The 20,212-nt window shown below is 44.3% G+C and overlaps 1 protein-coding gene across 2 annotated transcripts in view; it reads left to right on the top strand.

Moving 5' to 3' along the window:
• The first annotated feature begins 1,821 nt into the window (after nucleotides 1-1,821).
• The window catches only part of PBK (PDZ binding kinase), a 61,432-nt gene continuing 43,041 nt past the window's right edge, over nucleotides 1,822-20,212 (top strand). Inside the window, exons 1-3 of one of the 2 annotated variants that reach the window (XM_069233724.1) lie at nucleotides 1,822-1,949; nucleotides 13,932-14,003; nucleotides 15,485-15,556. In XM_069233724.1, the coding sequence (XP_069089825.1) occupies nucleotides 13,949-14,003; nucleotides 15,485-15,556 (127 nt within the window). In that variant the 5' untranslated portion in view covers nucleotides 1,822-1,949; nucleotides 13,932-13,948. Of the gene's footprint in view, nucleotides 1,973-13,931; nucleotides 14,004-15,484; nucleotides 15,557-20,212 lie in introns of both variants that reach the window. The other variant, XM_069233723.1, reaches the window with a different exon arrangement.

The following is a 20,212-nucleotide window of genomic DNA, read 5'->3' as shown; positions in this document are numbered from 1 at the left end:
ATGTTCCCGGGGGCACATGGGCGCATGGCCCCCTGCTCAAAATTCAGTGTAGCCCCGGGGATGGTGGTCCCCATGGCGCAGGGGGTCACATGCCCCCCGCATTAAGTACATTTATCACCCCGGGAAGGTGGTGGTCCCTGGGGCAGCAGGGGACGCGTACCCCTCACCCCCTGTATATAACTCATATGCCCCAGGTAGGTGCCTGCCCCGGGGCATCCCCCCACAGCTTTTTAACACAAAAGCCACCGGGTCATGGCACACCCAGGGGCATTATAGTAATGAAGCGTGGGAGACCGCGCTTCCTTTTTTAAAAATTTTTTTTATGGAGGTCCTGCGAATGCACCACAACTCCGTCTGTAAAATAAATAAAAAATGCTTTAGCCCTGGTGGGGGTCCCTTTGGGACCCTACCACCAGAGCTAAGGGGTCAGGGTGTTCGTACCCTGGCCCCTTTTCATTTTAGGACTCAACTTTAGCTGAGTCCCAAGAGACCTGACAATACTTTAACAACTTCTGTTGTTGAAGTGTTATCAGCCAATCAGATCTCTGTACGAGATTGGGAGGGGTCGCGAATCCTTTGCGCCCCTAGATATACACATTTGTAATTTCTTTAATTTCTCTAAAACTACTGAATGGAATTACACCAAAACAAAAAAGCACTCTTTCTGGACCAGGTCCTACGTTCTGGCCAAATTTTGAGTAATTCTCTCCAGTAGTTTTTGCTCTATTGAAGGTTTAAAAACCCTATAGAAAAATGAATGGGGAAAACGTCTTTTGGGACCCCACCTTTTTCTCAGTCCCTACCTAGATGGATCACCCTGAAACTTTCCAGGCAGAAGCTGATGGGACTGGAAACATTTTTTTGAAAGTTTTGTGAAGATTCATCAAGCGGCGCCAGAGATATTGGCAAGTAAAAAAACGCTTTATATATAGAAACTAGGTACTAACTATAACTACCTACTGGCACCCACCACTAGATCATATATATATATATATATATATATATATATATATATATATATATATATATATAGGATATATGATATATATTACCTAGTGGCGGCGGGTCCAGTTACATGGCAATACACCATAATCATATATACACCATATATATATATATATGAGCTGCGTTACAGATTCCTAACTAATAATTAAACAACAGCAAAAAAGTTATGTTACAAATACATGGCAATACACCATAATCATATATACACGATATATATATATATATATATATATATATATATATACATATAGTGTATTGCCATGTACCTGGATATCTGTCTGCTATATATAATCATATATACACCATATATATATATATATATAGTGTATTGCCATGTACCTGGATATCTGTCTGCTTATGCAAGATGCTAAACAATACCACAAAAAAGGCAAAATAATAAACCTGCATTCACATCCTAAAGGCCAGACCTATTGGCTATGCCAATGCTTGCTGCTGTTTTAAGAGTCTGCAAGCTCCTGGACTTGATACAAAATAAGATATTAAACAAAATCCTATGTATTTATTTGCAACATAACTTTTTTGCTGTTGTTTAATTATTAGTTAGGAATCTGTAACGCAGCTCTGCAACACATTTAAAACTGCTTTCAGTTTATATTCGCTGTTTGAAGTACAGACAGATGCTTTAGGTGATTTTGCTTATTATTCTAAAGGCCGGGGTAGCGAAATAGGGTAGTGCCGGTAGGAAAGCAGACAAGGGCGGCCCTCGCGTCCTGCTGGGGGCTGTGCCTGACTCCCCGCAGGCTTCCCAGGGCACCTTCACAGGGAGGATGGACTCATGTTAGTCCTTCTTCCATGTCTCTCTCCGAGTAGCGCACCGGTTCTTCGTCCCTTTTCTATGTCCATAGCCGTCCCCGGCACTGGAGCGGAGGAGCGCGCGCAGTTTGAATCGGTGCCGTAGAGCGGGGGTTACACGGGCTTCCGTGGTAGGTACGGCCTCGGCAGTGGGGTAAGTCGAATTGTGCCGGAACGGGGGAGAGTGTGGAAAATTACATCAAAGTGCGAACTCAAGCGAGGGGGAGGCGTGGTACTTTTGAAGGTTCCGAGTGTCAGGGATGGGGGAGCGGTAGCGGGAAGAAGAATGAGCACGGGGTTGGACGAGGCTAGATAGTTGGCGCAGCTGACATCGGTTAGCAGGGCTGTGCTGGTAAGCGTATCTGCGCTCTTGTGTCGGGAAGGGCCTAGCCAGTGCTTAATTTGTCCCAGTGTTTTCCCCTTGCTCAGCACCAACGCTTAATTGTCAACACCGGCACTTATGGCCGCCTGCCGCACGGTGGCAGTGTTTGCCTGATTTTGTAATGAGCACCACAGTGGTTTAATAATTCAATACACATTAAAAATGACTAGAAACTGCCACCCAAAAATATAAGAATAGGTTGTGAAGCAGGTAATAATCTAATTTTTTATTTGTTTTGAAAGTCCCAATTGTCTCACTTGTAGGAGTGTGAAGGTTGTTATTTGTGTGGGTACTGTCACTGGCCATGCTCGGAGGGGCAATGGGTGGTGCAGCTGCAGTGGCCTCCTAACCAGGGCCCTGGCACTTATTTTTTTATTTTTTACAAATTAAGCAGTGGGTCCAGCTCTGCTGTTTGCAGGTGACTCGGTGTCTGCAGGCACCGCTTTTCCAGCAGGGGGCGTTCATTTAGTGATTTGGTGCATTATGGGCATTGTATCCTGGATTATTGTGCAAGTGAGTCTTTTGAATCGATCCATCAGACGGTATTTGGTGAAAACGAAAGCCCAGAATTAGGGGAGTGGTGCTCACGTTCTCTCTCGAATCCTATGCATCACCTACAATCGGAGAGTTACTAGGTCTAACGATTCCCGTCTCGAAAAGGTTTTTTTGCCCAGAGAGCTTTATGTGAGTGCTAACTGTTTCCAGGATGTTGTTTTTGTATTTTTGTGTGTGTATCATATTAACTCTTGCATATTATTAAGCTGAATCCGTTCCACGTATTCTATTGAGAGCTCTGGAGCAGAGGCTGGAGGGATTGCTAGTTCCTCTCACAGTGCCTGTTAGTGGGACAGAAAGGTGTCCAGAATACATGGTCATCCAGTTCTTGGATACACTGCAGGCCAATGGACACATATTCCAGTTGCAAATGTAATTCTGTTACAATATATGTGAAGACGATAAACAGTTGTTGTTAGAAACTGGGTTGTTGATTAATTGGGCTATGATCGCTGCTCAAGGTGCAACCACATTCTTAGTCAGGGTAGGTGTCAAACAAACTCTAAATTAATGTGTGCCCACCCTTTGGTAGCTTGGCACACAGCAGTCAGGCATAGCTTACCGGCAATGTGTAAAGTATTTGTGCTCTACCGGGTTATCATTGGAACACACCAGCCTGTAAAGTGACTGACCTTACCCATGCCCTGTCGGTCCTTAAGAGGCATGCCCTGTCGGTCCTTAAGAGGCACCAACTCTGTGGCCGCCCATGTAGGCAGCCCAATGATTTTACCTCCTGCTACGGCAAACACAGCAAGTTAAAATAAAGCTGCTGCCTGCCTTCTGTAGGTGTCTGGCTCTTGTCAATCAGACCGTGTGAAGTCACTGTGAAGAAGGCACTTCAAACCGTGAAAACACTGTACAAAAAAGATTCCACACCAGGTTAGAACAATAGAACTTAGATTTAAGTAAAAAAAAAGACAAAAAGGACAATAATCCATTAAGTAGAACTTGTTACGAATTTTTAAAGATTGAACTGTAAAATAGTGCTTACAAGCAAGAAGCGCCAACCGTATATCTGGCTGTGCTCGACCAGGAGAAAGTCGAAAGTTCAGGCTGACCGCAATGGAGTGCAGGTTGAACCAAAGTACCTTAAATCCTGGCTGTGGAGCATTGCGTCAGTTCAAAACCATGCAGTAGAGGAGATGCGTTGATCTTCTCCATGCCACAGCATCAGTGCGTCAGTACCGAGCTGCAGAGGAGTTAGGGTGCGAGTTCCTGCAATGTAGAGTTTCCAAACTCCGGGGGCTTGTGATGCAAAGACCGGTATCAAGGATGGATTTTGCAGTCAATGCGATGTCAGTTCTGATGAGTGCAGAGGCTGCGACGCAGAGATTCATTGTCAAGGCTGCTGCAGATGGGAATGTGAAGAACTTGCGCAGGGGAAAGTGTTGCAGTGCAGTTCTGAAGGTGATGTGTTGATTCTGTTCCCTGCAACAGCGTTGATGCGTCAATTTTGCTCCTGCATCAGAGGATGATTCAGTTCCTCTTAAGGAAACACCTTAGGCCCACTTCCAAGGGTCCAGCACTAAGTTGGCGCCACTTGCCAGGACAAACTCACAAATGGCAGAATCCAGGTGTAGGAACAAGGTGGTTGGAAGTCTTTTATGTCCTCGACATGTCAGATTAGGGAGTCCGCCAGCTAGCCCTTTGAATCACTTTGGGTACAAGTGATGCAGGCCTAGTCCCTCTCACCCAGGCAGGGGAACAGAAGGCAGCAAGGCAGCACAGCATAGTAGTCTATCAGAGTGCCAGTCCTTTACCAGCACAGCAGCCCTTCTTCCTGGCAGTCTTCACAGGTCCAGAAGTGTAATGAGGTCCAGTAGTCATACCCGATTGGGCCTTTGATGTGTGGGAGACTTTAAAGACAAGCCATTGAAGCATACAGAGGTCCTACTCCTGGCTCCAGACTCAATACGAGGATTATGCAGCCCTAGGCATGAGGACAGGACACATCCTATCCAGGTGCCAGTGAGACTGTTCCCAGCTACTCCCTCCCATCCTACCTGGATGGCCCATCAAGTCACACCTAAGCTCCCATTGTGTGTTACTGTCTAGAGGGAACACACAAAGCCTAGCTGTCACCCACCCAGAGAAGTGATCAGACAGGCAGCAAGCACCAAATTGCTAAAAAAAAAAAAAAAAAAAAATGGAAATGCCAACTTTCTAAAAGTGCATTTTCAGAATCTCTTCCAGATTGTGATTTACACTTATAAAATGTAATAAGTTAATTCCAATGTTATCCTGTGGGAGAGCTAGGCCTTGCTGTAGTGAAAAACAACTTTGTCTTTTTTTTTATTACCTGGACATATAGAAATAAAAAGTACAGGCCCAGCTTTTAAATACATTGCAGCCTGCTCTTTGGGATGTCCAGTGCCTATCCTTGGGGTGAAATATGTATTAAAAAGGCCAGCAAAAAAAAACTCGGAGAAAATAGGTGGTGGAAGGCATGAGGTTTGGGGATGACCCTGTAGGAAGGTCCAGTTTACAACAATTGTCAAAATATTAACCATGCAAAACTAAAATGAAATGTAGTGCTTATAGTTGAGTGGGTAAGATTTGTGTTTGGAGAGTGATAATATAATGAATATGCGAGGAAGGGCATGCAGAAGAAAATGAAAAAGAGGGTGCTGAAGAGGCAAGAGATGAGGTGTGAGATGTTGATACAAGAGATGTGGAGAGAAAATGGTTGTTCATATCTAACATAGAGTGAACATAACTGAAGTGACTGAGACACTGAAGAGTCTTCCATAGACCTCAGTAATGTTTAGCGCACACTCATAATTGAAACATTTTCAATATTATTTACAACACAATCATTGCTGTTACTCACTCTTAAACAGCTGACAGCCACTGATGAAGGCAATAGTCCTGGCTGATTTTTAGGTGTATGTCAGTTGTTGTGTTATATATCTGGCTTAAACAATAGCTCAGCGAGGAACCAAAATACTGTTTGAGTGGCACACTGCGAAAATCATCAAAATTTAACTTGCATGTTTAAGACACACCCTTAATTGCAATGCCTCTTTTAGGGATCTCTGCCGCTTTGTACATCCCACTTAAAAGTTGTGGCTTTAGTTCATTTTCCTCTTCCTAATTTTCTTGAGGAAGAAGGACACATACACTAGGTGTTTAGTATTACTTTGATAAAATTACTTTTATGAGTGTCGACATTAAGAGATCTGGTATTTCCCAACTAGTTTCTAAGGATATTGAAAGCCAACTCATGAATTTGCTATTTCATAAATATTACCACCTCTAAATTAAATAATTGAAAAAGTGTTGTAAACAGACTCCATAGGAAGGCTGGCCAAAACCGTGCTATTTTTCTTTGTGCTCTCATTGACGAGCTGAACTAACAGATGCTTTTCTACATCAAAATATATCCTTTATTTAATGTGTTTAACTTTGCAAATGTTTGTGTCAATGAGATCACTCAGGATCGTGCTCCATATCACAAATATCTGTAGAAGGATTGTATGCAGTTTGCTCCAGGTTGGTCTACTGTGCTCTCATTGGTTTTCTCTGTATGTCTGATAGACATAGTGTTGCTGTCAAACAGCCTCAATATTTGGTAATGTTATCTCAATTTGTAGAGTTAGCATCCCACCCGGAAGGGGATTCTGGTACTAAGAGAAGGAGGGAACTGCCTCATATAAGGCCTAGTGAAAGAACCAGTTTTTATTTTCTTCTTGAGCTCTAGTACTTTGCTTGGTGGCTCTCGTGTAGGGGAGGTCCTTCCGCATTTTATGAGCCTGGCATGAAAAGGCAAGATAGCTAGCTCTTCAATCGCGAGGGACAGAAGTGAACATGGGGTTGGCGAAGTGGTGTTTGGTTGATTTGTGAAATCTGACGTGGCTGTTAAGGTAAGCAGGACTTAGGTTGTACAATGCTTTGTATCTGTGTGTGAGTAGTTTGTAAAGGGCATGTTTATGGATGAGGCACCAGTCGAAGTTATTAGCCTAAGTGGAAATGTACATGCCAGGGATATGTTGATTATAAGCCTGGTTCCTGTGTTTGGTGAGTTGAGCGGAGGTTCCCATGTAAAGTGTATTGTCGTAGTCCAGGGGTCTCCAACCTTTTATGTAACTAGATCTACCTTTGTTCAAAGAAAAGTGTCATGAGCTACTAATATTAGTGTAGGAATAGTGACCATGTCAGACCAGATTACATTAGTGGCCACCTCATGCAAGGTTACCAGCAGTGATCATCTTAGTGCATCATGCAGTAATGTAAAAAGGATTTCTCAATATGGAATGGTTCTTCATGGGTAATACATGGCAGCCATAGTTGCAATGCACCAGGTTAATAGTAATATTGCATGATTTATCACTCAAATATTTTTAAATATATTTTGGAAATCCATTTTTCTCCAAATGTCAGCTTATGAGTTTTGTAAACACACATATTTTCATCATGAAGACTCAACTTTAAATTTTGGGCTACATATATTAATTCAACCTAACAAAAGGTTCTCTATTATTAGGTTGGCCTGCACACAGGAGATCTATTTCTATATAGCTGGAGAACTACCAGTAGCTCACAAACTACTCGTTGGAGAAACCTGCTATGGCCTAACTTGCGGTGATTAGAGCTTGAGTGATTGTAAGAAGGGTGTGGCGGGGGAGCCATCTACAGATTTTTCTAAGGAGCTTGACGGTGTAGAAGCAGAGGAGATGATCAAGTTAAATTGGCTGGACATCGAGATGTTGCTGTGGATCCCAGTCCCAAAGTTCCTTGCTTGGTTAGGTGGGCCTGGGATGGGTTGTTGTTCTGACAGCCACCAGGCCAAGGACCAGAGCAAGGTGTCAGTGGATAGAGCACATGGTGTTATCAGTTTCTGTGGGGGCAGTGCGGGTCCAGCAGGTCATGGTGTTTTCTTCGTCTTGTAGGAGGGCTGACAGAGTGGAGATGTCTGGTTGGGGTGAGAAGTTGTTGTTAATGGCACCTAGCTTGTTGTAGAAGTACAGAGGGAGCTGGGAACAGAGCTTCTGTGATGGTGTGGCAGACATGAAGCTGGCAGTGGGGTTGGCATATTCTTCAATATGGAGAAAATTCCCTTTGGGTTATTGCTGCTGCTGTTGATCTGTTCGGTTATGGCTGAGCATTTGGAATTTCTGGTGGTAGTGTTGAAGGGCTGATGTGAAGTTGCCGATGGAGAAGGACAAATCTTCTTGGTGTAATACAACATAAAACAGTAATAGAGTGGTGTAGTAGCAGGCTAATAGGAGATTTGTGGTATACCTTAACAGATTCTGATTGAGTGGCTTCTACATGAACATGTGTATTGACTCTCCTATGAGTGAGTTAATGCTCTTTTCAGCCACACATATTTTGTTTCTTTGCACATGATTACTCATGTTCATTCTGTTAGGAAATACACAGATATAATTTACACTGATGTTTGTACTTTTCATTTTCATTTGTATTTTCATTTCATTTCCTGTCTCAAGAAATCTGTTCAAAGTATGATTCAGGGGAGTAAGCTCATCAGATAATCCCAACTGCTGGGCTTTCCTACATGTCCTTAAACTGCCAGTAGTTGTAGAAGGTACTTCTCTATGTCTCGGGCTGTGCCTTTGCTAAGGGCACCAGGGGTTCAGGCAGCTTGAAGATGACTCTGGCTTTGTCCTAGATGTGTGGAAATCAAAGAAATAGCACCATCACCAGTTCTTCTATCCCACTCAGCTGACATGTAGTCTATCCTTTGGGAGTCTGAATGAGCTAAAAGAATTACCACCAGAGGATGAGGCCGTTTTACTCAAGTGGGGCCACTGGCAGCAATTCAGAGCCCAGTCAGGGTCCTTATCTTATTCAGCTTTTGATATCTCAGCCAACCAGAACACTGGGCACTTGTGCAGGCTTTCTTCCTGATATTTACTCCATAGGTAGAGGTAAGGCAGAGGTATGGCCTGATGTGATTGGATGCGTATTGGCCAGTTGTGAGCTGCACATCTGCAGGTCAAAGGAGTGTCTTCTTGGGACGTGACTAATGGCTGCTCTCTGAAGAGAGTCTGTGCTTCGTTTTTGAGATATTGGGGCATCTGGACAGAATTTGTGGTGTTTTAGAGTCATAAATATTGGATAGACTAATTACTCTAGCTTGTATCCCATTCTCTACAAGAATAGCTTAAGCAAGCAGCCTACATTTACTCCTAGAGATGTATTGAGCATGTAACTCGTAAACATTTTCTACCTTTTAATCAACACATAAAAGAGATGTATAGATTTATATGCCTGATAGTAATGATTGAGTTACTGGACAAATCTGACAACAGTAACCTAAAAAAGGAACGCTTCACATAAAGAAGATGAAGAAATGCACTGGCTCTTGGGATAAGGGATAACCAAATTTGGCTCGCAATTGAAAGTCGGCAGGCGAGATTTGCTCACGGAGGAGGGCATACCATTGAGAGGAAGGACAACATACAAGATGGATCCTTAGTGGCTCATCTCAAGTTGCAAGAGCCAGTAGCATAGCTCTGAGAGTTTGGGTGTCCTCTGTGGGGACGTTTGCTTATAATCTTAAAGCCACAAGTTTAAATTCGGGTAAGTACACTGAGACCCATGTTTATGGGTTTTGTAGTGCAGCACAGAAAGTCACCTTCCTGCGTTGCCCTGCATTACAGGGAAAGGGCATGAATGTGCCATCGTTATCCAATACGCTGCATTCCTGTTTTTCCCCCTGCGCCAGCACCCTTTTGGCAGCCTAGCACCAACACAGGCCGGCTTGCACTATGGTGCACGGGTGCCTGCGTTGCATGCAGGATTCTTTTTGTGCAGGAAGGGACACCTGGTTGGAAACACAGATCTATCGTGACTTGCTCTGCACCACCCTAATTGTCATTTCAAAAAGCACATGCCTGAAATGTAACTAAAGGGTCTCTCAGAAGCAAGCATGTCTGGCTCTTTTTGTGCCTTAACAGCCCTTGTGACTGATCAGCCTTTCAGCGGCCTCACCCACCAGGAAATCTCTCAATGTCCGTTCACCTGTCCGTTTCTACCCTTGATGCATACTTTGAATGAGTGCATGGTGCAACTCAAAGGACTGTTTAGTGTGAATAGACACCTCAAGTTTCATTAATTCTTTGTCACTCTCCCATTTAGTTAATCGTAAAATTGACAGTGATGGAACACAGCCTGGTTCATGTACTATTAAGAAACTGTAGAAATGCTTTTTACCCCTTGCACCGTTTTTTATGGGTTGTCTGTGCCCCTATCACCTCACCTTACGTGATCAGCAGAAAAAGGGCTTTGAGAAGCACTACTGGGAGAGTAACTCCTTCTGCATGTTTATTACCTTAACTACAGCATTTGATTGTTTAGAAGCTGTATGCTTCTGCTGAAAAAGAGTGCTTGTTTTACACTTCATGCTTTGTGGCAAAGTTTGTGTAGTGTAGAGTACACTTTAGTTGGTTATGGTAATAAGCAAATAATGCCAGAGTTCTGATCTGTTGGTATGGAAAGATATAACAGTTATATTTTTTTAATGGAATTTCACAGGTTACAATAGTGGACAAGGATATTGGTGTTGGTTACCCTGTCTGACAAACTCTTGGGATAGAAGCTTTAACCTGCTAGAATTCCTGTTATGTCCATTTGGAAGTTAATGTATATTGTTTTGCCAGCTCTAATTTTGTACGTATTGGTACGTTTATCACTGTGTGAAAATGGTTGCCTTGTAGGAAAGCCTATGTTCAATACAATATGCATGAAATTACTAGGCCATTTGTCAACTGTCATTCGTTTGATCGTATTATTGATCAAAGTTATGACAAAGGCAGTAGGCTTGACTTATTTATTGTGAAAAGCATTTGTTAAAGTCATTGGACCTTCGAGAGTGTATTATTATACTATGTTCAGTTTAGCCTCAAGGAGGTAAGGCTGAGGTTTTCCCATCAAATGTGACGCCTGGGGGTTAGCAGGTGCCTAAGTAGGAAGCATATAGTCTTTCATGAGTTTTGGGGTGAAGTTCAGTGGCTTATTTACTATGGGTCATGGGCAAGGGAGGGCTTTGATATGACGGACATAGTTGGTACGTCTTGCTAGGGTTCTTGCCTCTGTTTGTGCAAAGCATGTCACAGAAGCCTAATTGCAGGTGCAGGTGCCTTTGGTTAAAACGCCAGCTTCAATAATGACCTGCTAGCGGCCTCTAAGACATGGCAGCAGCAGAGTTTAGGTGGAAGCAAGGCTCTTTGCTAAAGTCACAGAGCCTGCAGGCCCTACTCTTACCCAACTGGGGCAAGGCCCGGTAAAAGTCCTTCACAGGAATTGCTTGCAGGCGTAGACACTTGATGTTTTTGCGTGTGTGCAGCTTAATAGCCTCAGGGAGGTAAGGCTGAGGTTTTCCCATCAAATGTGACGCATTCAGGGGCGCTAGATATCTGATTCCTGCAGTGATAGTGTCTTGCTGAAATGATACAAGGTGCACCTGTTTGTTGATGGCCCTGTTCCATGATGGCAGATCCACCAAAACGAGTGCCAAGGCTGCTGTATCTATTTGAAATGATTGAATTGCCTTCTGCAGTTGGCCCTGCCATGAGGATCCTGGTCTTTTAAATGTGTTTTTTCAGACAGCCTTTCAGGGAATTGGTTGGAGGTATTTCAGAATGTCTGATGCACATACTAGTTGTTGGCTTGATAGTCCAAATTCCATGACATATCTGGGAAGTTGTAAAACCTTTTTGTATCCTAGAGTCTGCAAGTGGTCCAGGGTGGTAGTGCAGCCCTCCAGGAATGCCTGGTGCCCGTAGTGGAGTGCTGTTAAGAGGCAGGCCTTAATAACTTTGAGCATTGGGGCTGCAGATGCACTTATTAGATTCTTGTTCAGATTTGCAATCCAATATATTATTGCGGCTGCTTTCCTTTTAAATGAAGCTTTATGTGCTGTGGGTTTCGGTATTTCAGAGAGCCAGACCGACCCCCAAGTAGTTGTGGTTCCTTGTCGTTTTGATTATATTATCCCCTAGTCCCACGTTAATGTTTTCTTATGGTGCCCAAGTATTATAACCTTGGTCTTGTCGGTTAATCTTGAAAGTTTGTCTCGTCGTAGCTGTGGATACTGTTTAATGCACGCTGCAGACCTGTTTTCGTGTGGTCCATTATAACAGTGTTGTCAGACGTTTATTGTATTTGGAGGTATCAGGCTGCTAGTCACTAAAGCTCCCCCCATATCTGCAGTATATAGGTTGAAGAGGAGCAGGGCAAGAACGCAACCCTGTTTCAAGCTGCCTAGGGTAGGGATTGTGGAAATAACTGAGTGGGGGCCAGTTTTGACACAAACCCAAGTCTGAGTGTAAAGGGAGGGTGTAGCCTGCAGGAGGATGGGGGTGGATGCTGAATTCCCTCCATAATGTTGGTCGGTGGACTTTATTAAAGGTGGTGTTATAATCAATAAAACAGGCGAAAAGGGGAAGCTGTCTCCTTTGGGCTGCTCGTTGACTTAAGGCAGGGAGAGCTAAGATGTTATCAACAGTTGATGCTACTGAAGCCTTTTTGGAAGAATGGAAGTATGTTGTCCTGTACCCAGGCTAAGCATTAACCATGCATTGGCCTTCATCTCAAGGTCTAGCAAGGCTATTAGTCTTTAGTTGGATGTCATTGTATGATCTCCCTTTTTGAAGATTGGGCACACAATCGAGCCCCTCCACTCCTCCTGGGATATGTGCAGTCTGAAAGGCATGGTTATAGAGGTGTGTTGCCATCGTGGCCCAGACCTCCACTGAGCATCTGAAGATTCCATCGGGGAGCCCATTTGGTCCGGGGGCACCACCGTTTTTCATTTCTTTGATGAGGCGGCAAACCTGAGTCGTGTTTGTAAATGATGATAGTTTCTCCATCAGCTGGATGTCCCTTTCCATGTTTCATTGGTCTGTTAGGACCATACGGTCGCTTGGCTATAACATGAATCACCCAGTATTCTTCAGGAATTCCATGTTCTGTAGTACGGTACGGAGATTTTAAATTGCTGATGCAGTTCCAGAAGTGGGGGAGACCTCTTTCTTGTAGCATACTGTGGACTTTTGTACATTCATTCTCTACTTCTGAGTTCTTCAGGTCCCAGACCGCCTTTTTGTGTGCCTTGCTGGCTTCGCTCAGTTGCCTTACGGTTGTTACTGTGCAGCGGGATTTATGAACGTGCCATGCCCTTCATAGCTGACCTTGTGAGTTTACAATGATGGGATTATTATACTATGGTAAATCCTGTACACTGGGTTTTTGTTACATGTAATCTCACAGATTACTGTGGGAGGCAAGGGTTTTGGTGTTGGTTTCCGCCTCTGACAAGCCCTCATGGTAGAACATTTGCACTGCAATAACCCTTGGTAGCCAATTTAAGAGGGGTTGTATATTGTATTGCCAACTGCAGTTTTGTACATATGTGTAAATTTATGCTTGTTTGCCTGGTGGTTGCCTTGTGGTAAAGCTCATGCTCTGTACAATAGGCCAGCGTCGATTAAATGATATAGGCTGCAGGCCTGACTGGTTAAGTGGAAATCATTATAACGTTATGTTAAGATTTCTTATGTCACCTTTTTTTTTTTTAAAGGAAGCTATTACAGATGTAATAAGGCTGTGAAAAACATATGTTAAAGAAATAGGCCCCTATGAGTGGATTATTGCACAGTGTTAAACAGTGCCGACAGGAATTGTTACATGGAATCTGGCAGATTACCGTAGTTGATATGGGTTTTAATGTTTGTTCGTCCCCTCTGACAAGCCCGGGAAGGGGGGGTGGGTGGATTTGCATTTAAAAATCTTGTCTTTGTTAGGGGTTGTATATTGGTTTTCCAACTATAGACAGTTTTGTGAGTTTATGCATAGCATTTAGCAGTGTGTGTGTGTGTGTGTGTGTGTGTGTGTGTGTGTATATATATATGTCGAACATGCATGGTAATCACAGATGTTACTCTTGAGGCCTTAGAGATGTAAGATGAGAGTTCAGTTCTTTTGTTTACCTGAAGCCAAGGTATTTGGTTGTGTAACCAGACTTGGTCAAGTTAGTGACCTAAAGGATGAAAAGCTGAACTGTCCATGGCTATATTTGGACATATGGTCTCTCCAGATTACACACATTTGGGATGCTGATGTTGAACTTGCTAAGCTATCCAGTAAATGTGTATATATATATATGGTTCATCTCTGTTGGCCTATTAATTTAGAATTTTTTCTTTTACAGATCTTCTCTCGATTGTCATGGATAGCTCAAAACACTTTAAAACCCCACCTGACGATTTTGGCAAAAGTCCTGGTGAGTGCATAATCTGATGCAATGGAGATGCTCTTATGACCGAGCTCTCTCCTTTTCTCAGCTTTACCCTCCTACTGATTGTCTTGCATGGACCCTGCTTCTAAGGCTGATAATTCAGTGCTTTTCTGTGACTGTGCCACACACATATTATGAAAGTAAAATGGCCTTGATGGTAAAATGAAAGGTGGAGTGGCATTCATAGTCAAAAACTATTGACTGTTTTGGTATCGGTTCCTATCTATAGGAATAAAATCCTCTGCATAATTCTGATTAAATCCACATAATGTACAGCTATCTCTAAAAAATAAAAAAAACTAACTGTCGTCGTCATCATCGATCACCTGATGTCAGCCTCTAATAGAAGATACTCAGGAACCTTTGCATTACGTTGTTTTAAGGTAGGACCAATCACTAGTCTCTTTATTATCTTAATTCCTTTTAAATATGATCTTGCACAGCAATTCTGAACTACCCACTTAAAAGATTTCATGTTGGATCACATGAGCCCTAAGGAGTAATTTCTTAAAACAGAACCTCTTACTTCGGGGAGGTTACTCATATTTTGATGTCCTTCGCCATTGGGAGAATTAAATCTTCCTCCTACTTGAAAGATGCCATTCCTCCTCACTTCTCAAAAAGTATCATCCCACAAGTATTCTGGACTAACATCAACCCCTTCCTAGTTTAAGGATTAATCTCTAATGACCTAAAATAGGCAAGATTGCTCCCTTACAAAAGAAACCGGGAGCAAACCCAGAGAACTTGAATAACTTTAACCCAGTGTAACACATACTCCTCCTTTCTTAAATACTTGAAAGTTGCTGTGTAGGGACCCCCACCCCCCTGCCAGCTCCCCAGCCAACAACCTTCATCAGTGCCGGTGGGTGCTGACCATTATTTGAAAGTGGGTGTCCACTTATGACACCTGCTAGTTCCCCAACCAGCACCCTTCATGGGAGTCAGCTTTGTTACATTGTTCCCATCTTTGCAGAGGCAGCTTATTGAGGTTGTTTTCCCTGTCTGAGAGAATGTAGGCAGGGAATTAAAGGTGTCCCTGAGGCCTTAAAGATGCTCAGGGGTCTGGACATGCCCTCCCCTAATAAATTAATTGGCCCTGTGAGAAGGGGGTTTCCAGAACTTTACAAAGTCTCTGGGGGAGTTTGGGGGCGGGCGCACCTCCCCTGCCATAATAAAAGAATCGCCCTGGGGAGTTGATTCCAGGGGCCCCCTGAAGGCTCAGGCTGCACACCTTTACCCCAAAAAATATACTTTTGGTGACACCAGGCCCACACCGAGGGGCAAGAGAAACTTTTAAAAGGTGCAAGCAAGCTTTTAAGGCATAACAGTGTGCTGTATCCTAGCAACACTTACCAGTCAATCCCCCGATCCTTTAATCTCCAGAGGTCCAGTTTACAGATTCTGGCCATGGACTTTGAACTTTGATTTCTGTTTTTGTAGTTAATGTAATGTTCTTTTCATAGATATGACGTCAATCTCAGTGGATAGTGCCAACAGCTTTCGGACACCTCAGCGACAAAGCCGTAAAAAATCTGGTGAGTATATTGACTTAAGTGAATGTGACATCCTGTTTTCTTAGAAAGGTTCCAAAATCTTGTCCCACATCTACCCCATACTACTCAGTTCCACCATCATGCATTGTATGTTTTCTGCCTGAACACACCTAATTGCCTTTAGTTGTAGGCATCTAGCAGTTATTAGTTTTAGCATCTGTCCTTCTGTGACGAGCTCTATTCTGTTGGAACATGTGAAATTAAATGACATAAGTGCTTTTTCTTTTCTTGCACAAGTGTGGCTATGCCAACCCAGGTGCAACAAATGCATAGCTTTGAGTGCAGTGCATGGGGCAGTTCTCAGAGTAACGTAGGCACTGTAAAAGAAGTGTTGTTGGTGTTGTTGTTGTTGTGTTTTTTTTTTTTCTTTTTCATAATTAATTCAAAAGTCGTTTCAGTATCTTTTTTTTAGATTCCTCCATTGCTCACACAATTCAGGCACCTAATAATTCTGGGTCATTACTAATGGCCAGAGGATTAAACATTTGGGTGACTAACATTCTGTCCTGTATGCAGCTGCAATCGGGCACCTTCGAGAATACTTGGAACTCGTCTCAATTACAGCTAACTAGTGGTTTGCTTGAATGAAGGGAAGAAAAGAACTTGGGGATCCAGGCCCTGACAAATGCCCCTAGACCTCCTTTGGCTTGAGTTAGTGGGCAGAAACATGTTTGCCAGTGAATTCTTGGTGACTCTTCGAGTTATTATCCTCTAGAAGCGTCCCATTGTGTTTTTAATCTTACCAACAATCAAAACAAGTAAATGTGCAATATTACACAGGTGATTGATGAGGTGATTTTAGATTTTCTGTAGTACAACTGGATCCCGTTATTATCCAGATAATCTTTCTTCGCACTCTCTCCAAGTTCTTTTAATGACGAGGTTGAGTCCGTCCAGGTGGTACTGTCCTACCTGGTTGGGGGTAGGTGGTCATATGATGAAGCATGACACTATATAGTGTGAGACCACCTAGTCCGTAAGGAGAAATTCCCCTCCTGACAACCACATTTATCACACAAATAAGTGCCGGATATTCAGATGGTCCAGGGCAATTTAACCCTACTTTGTACCCACATGACACCCCATACTTCTTGTGTATTTGGTTGCGTGCTCAGGGGACGCAGTATGGGGTCTCAATCCTCTCTTCCCTCTTCTTCTCTCGTTGTGTTAAGAAAAAGGGAAGAAAAGGCAGCCTATTCAAGAGGGTAACAGGATTCTCTAATACACGTTGACATCTCTATTATCCGATATAAAACAGAAATGCTTGTTGAAGGAGGAAGAAACAAGTTGCTTACCTGTAACTATAGTTCTCCAGTATTGGAAACTTTCATAGATTCACATGCTTGAATCATTCCCCGTTGTCGAGATGGGAGCCTCCAGTGTAATATAAAACCACATTCAATTGCATATAAAGCTCCGAGGCACTAGGCCTCTTAATTTAGTAACAACTCGCAGTCCTTTTTATAAAAAAGGACCAAACGTAAGAGACAACAAATCAGCTCTCACCACCCCTTAGAATCCTCCTGGACCCCCACCAACGATGAGGAAACCACTAAGACCATGAGTACCATCCACTCGGCTCTCCCACTGACCCCTGCCCTCACCACGTCTTCAATAATGCCAGCCAAATCATCGCTCCCCAGCTCCAGACCATCATCAACAGCTCCTTCGAGACCACCATCTTCCAGGAGAGCTTGAAATACGCCAAAGTCAACGCCCTGCTCAAAAAGCCCAAAGCCGACCTCAAACTACCGACCTATCTCCCTACTCCCCTTCCCTGCGAAGTTCATCGAGAAGATAGTCAACAACCAACTATCCCGCTTCCTGGAGGACAACAGCCTACTCAACGTCTCCCAGTCCGGATTCCGCAAGAACCACACCACCGAGACCGCCCTTGTCGCCTGCACCGACGACATCTGGAGCAGGCTCGACAAAGTTGAAACCGTTGCCCTCATCCTCCTTGACCTTTCCGCAGCCTTCGACACAGTCTGTCACCACACCCTTCACACACACCTCTTCAACGCCGGTATTCGCCACAGAGCCGTGGACTGGCTCACCTCCTTCCTCTCTGGAAGAACCCAAAGAGTCCACCTCCCCGTTACCTGTCTAAGGCCACCAAGACCATTTGCGGAGTTCCCCAGGGATCCTCACTCAGCCCCACCCTCTTCAATGTCTACATGGTTCCGCTCGCCAACATCGTCCGATCCCACGGCCTCAACATCGTCTCCTACGCAGACGACTCAGCTCATCCTCTCTCTCACGAAGGAACCTGCAACCGCTAAGAACAACCTCCACACCGGACTCCACGCCATCGCCAACTGGATGAAAGCAAGCTGCCTCAAGCTGAACTTGGAGAAGACAGAGATCATCATCTTCGGCCCCAACAGATCAGCATGGGATGACTCCTAGTGGCCTGCCACTCTGGGGTCAGCCCCAATGCGCACCACCCACGCACGCAACCTCGGATCCATACTGGACTCTTCGCTCTCTATGACCCAGCAAGTCAATGCCATCTCACCCTCATACTTCAACACCCTTTGCATGCTCTGCAAGACCTTCAGATGGATCCCTGTAGAAACCAGAAGGACTGTCCCTCACGCCCCCGTCAGCAGCAGACTGGACTATGGCACTGCCCTCTACGCGGGAACAACAGCCAAGCCCCAGAAGAAACTCCAGCGCATCCAGAACGCCTCAGCATGACTCATCCTCAACCTCCCTCACCACAAACACATCTCAGCCCACCTCAGAGACCTCCACTGGCTACCCGTCAACAAAAGGATCGTCTTCAAACTCCAGATCCACGCTCAAAAAGCTCTCCACTACGCCGGACCGGCCTACCTCAATGAGCGTCTCAACTTTCACATCCCGACAAGCCAGCTCCGCTCCGCCAACCTATCCTCAACCGTCCCCCGCACACACTGTATCACAACCAGCGGCAGATCCTTCTCCCACCTTGCCGCCAAAACCTGAAACTCCCTCCTCGTCAACCTACGTCTGACCCAGGACCTCCTGACCTTCAGGAAGAGCCTCAAGACCTGGCTCTTCGAGCAGTAGCAACCCCCCACTCCCCCCAGGCACCTTGAGACCCTTACGGGTGAGTAGCGCGCTTAACAAATTACTGAATGATCCTGTGAGGAGCTGATTTCCCTCAGATTTTCCCAGCACAAGTGCAATAATCTAGGACTGGTAAAAATGATGGGGAGCTCCCCAGGGGAGGAAGGGTGGGTTGCATGTGAATCTATGAAAGTTTCCAATACTGGAGATCCACAGTTACAGGTAAGTAACTTGTTTCTTACTCCAGTATTGGAACTTTCATAGATTCACATGCTTGAATCAGAATAGTAAGCAGTGGATAACACATTTGCGTCCTACAAATAGTAGCATAGCACTCTGAAATGTGAACTGGCATGATAATATGTACATACACGTCTTGCTCTGATCTACAGCATTATAATGAAGAAAATGTGATATAACAGAAAATAAGCGGATGGAGGGAAATAAATATTTTAGCTCACCGTCATTGAAACAGGTTTTGAAGGACCGCTTGACCAATGGCTGCATCCCGAAGTGACTCCGTGTCCAGGAAGTAATGCTGCGTGAAGGTGTGAGTTGTTCTCCATGTCGCAGCATGACAGATGTCTTTAATTGATACACCAGCAAACAGCGCACAGGATGCAGAGATAACCCTAAAGAATGGGCTCATACGCTTGTGTTCAATGGCCTTCCTGCTTTCTGATGGCAGAATATGATTGTGTCCTTAATCCACAGGGATATAGTCTGTTTGGTTACTGAGTGACCTTTTCTACAGCACTAAATGCTACAAATAACTGAGTGGACTGTCTGAACGATTTTGTCCTGTCCAGATAGAATTTCATGCACCTTTTAAGGTCGAATGAATGGAGAGTTCTTTCCACAGCAGTTTGCGGGTTCGGGAAAAGAGTTCTGAGCACCACTGGCTCGTTGACATGGAACTCCGAAGGCACCTTGGGAACTAATTTAGGATTAGTACGCAGGATGACTCTGTCCTGCCTGAACTGCAGAAAGGGTTATTGTATAGTGAAAGCTTGAATTTCACTAACTCTGCGCCGAAGTAAGGGCAAGAAGGAGAGACACTTTCCAAGTGAGGTACTTGATGTCCACTCTGTGAATCAGCTCAAAAGGCTCCTTCCTAAGCTGGCCAAGGACTATGTTAAGTTGCCATGCCGGCGGTGGAGGTTTTACTGGAGGAAAAGGTCTGTAGAGACCTTTGAGAAATTGCTTTACCAATCTGAGAGAGCTTAAGGATGGTTTGCCTGGTGCTCTTCTGTATCTGGAGATGGCAGCTAAATGGACTCTGACTGAGGAATGGGCTAGACCTGAACGTGCCAGCTGCAATAAATACGGCAACACTGCCTCCGGTGCGGAGGAGAGCGGGTGCGCGTTTTGGGTTTCGCACCAAACACAAAATCTCTTCCATCTTAGTCAGTAAGATTTGCTGGTACTATCTGCATGTGCATTAGCTAGCACTTCTCTGCAGTCAGACTGTAGATCTAGATGGCCAAATTAATTGTACTCGGGAGCCATGCGTGCAAACTGAGAGATTTGGGGTCCGGGTGCCTCACTTGTCCCCGATTGATGGTAAGCAGGTGGGGGATTGGT

Source organism: Pleurodeles waltl, chromosome 5 (genome assembly GCF_031143425.1).
Source record: "Pleurodeles waltl isolate 20211129_DDA chromosome 5, aPleWal1.hap1.20221129, whole genome shotgun sequence".
In the NCBI taxonomy this organism is placed as follows: Eukaryota; Metazoa; Chordata; class Amphibia; order Caudata; family Salamandridae; genus Pleurodeles; species Pleurodeles waltl.
Note: the sequence above shows the minus strand (reverse complement) of the source record. Positions and strands in the feature narration are given on the sequence as shown.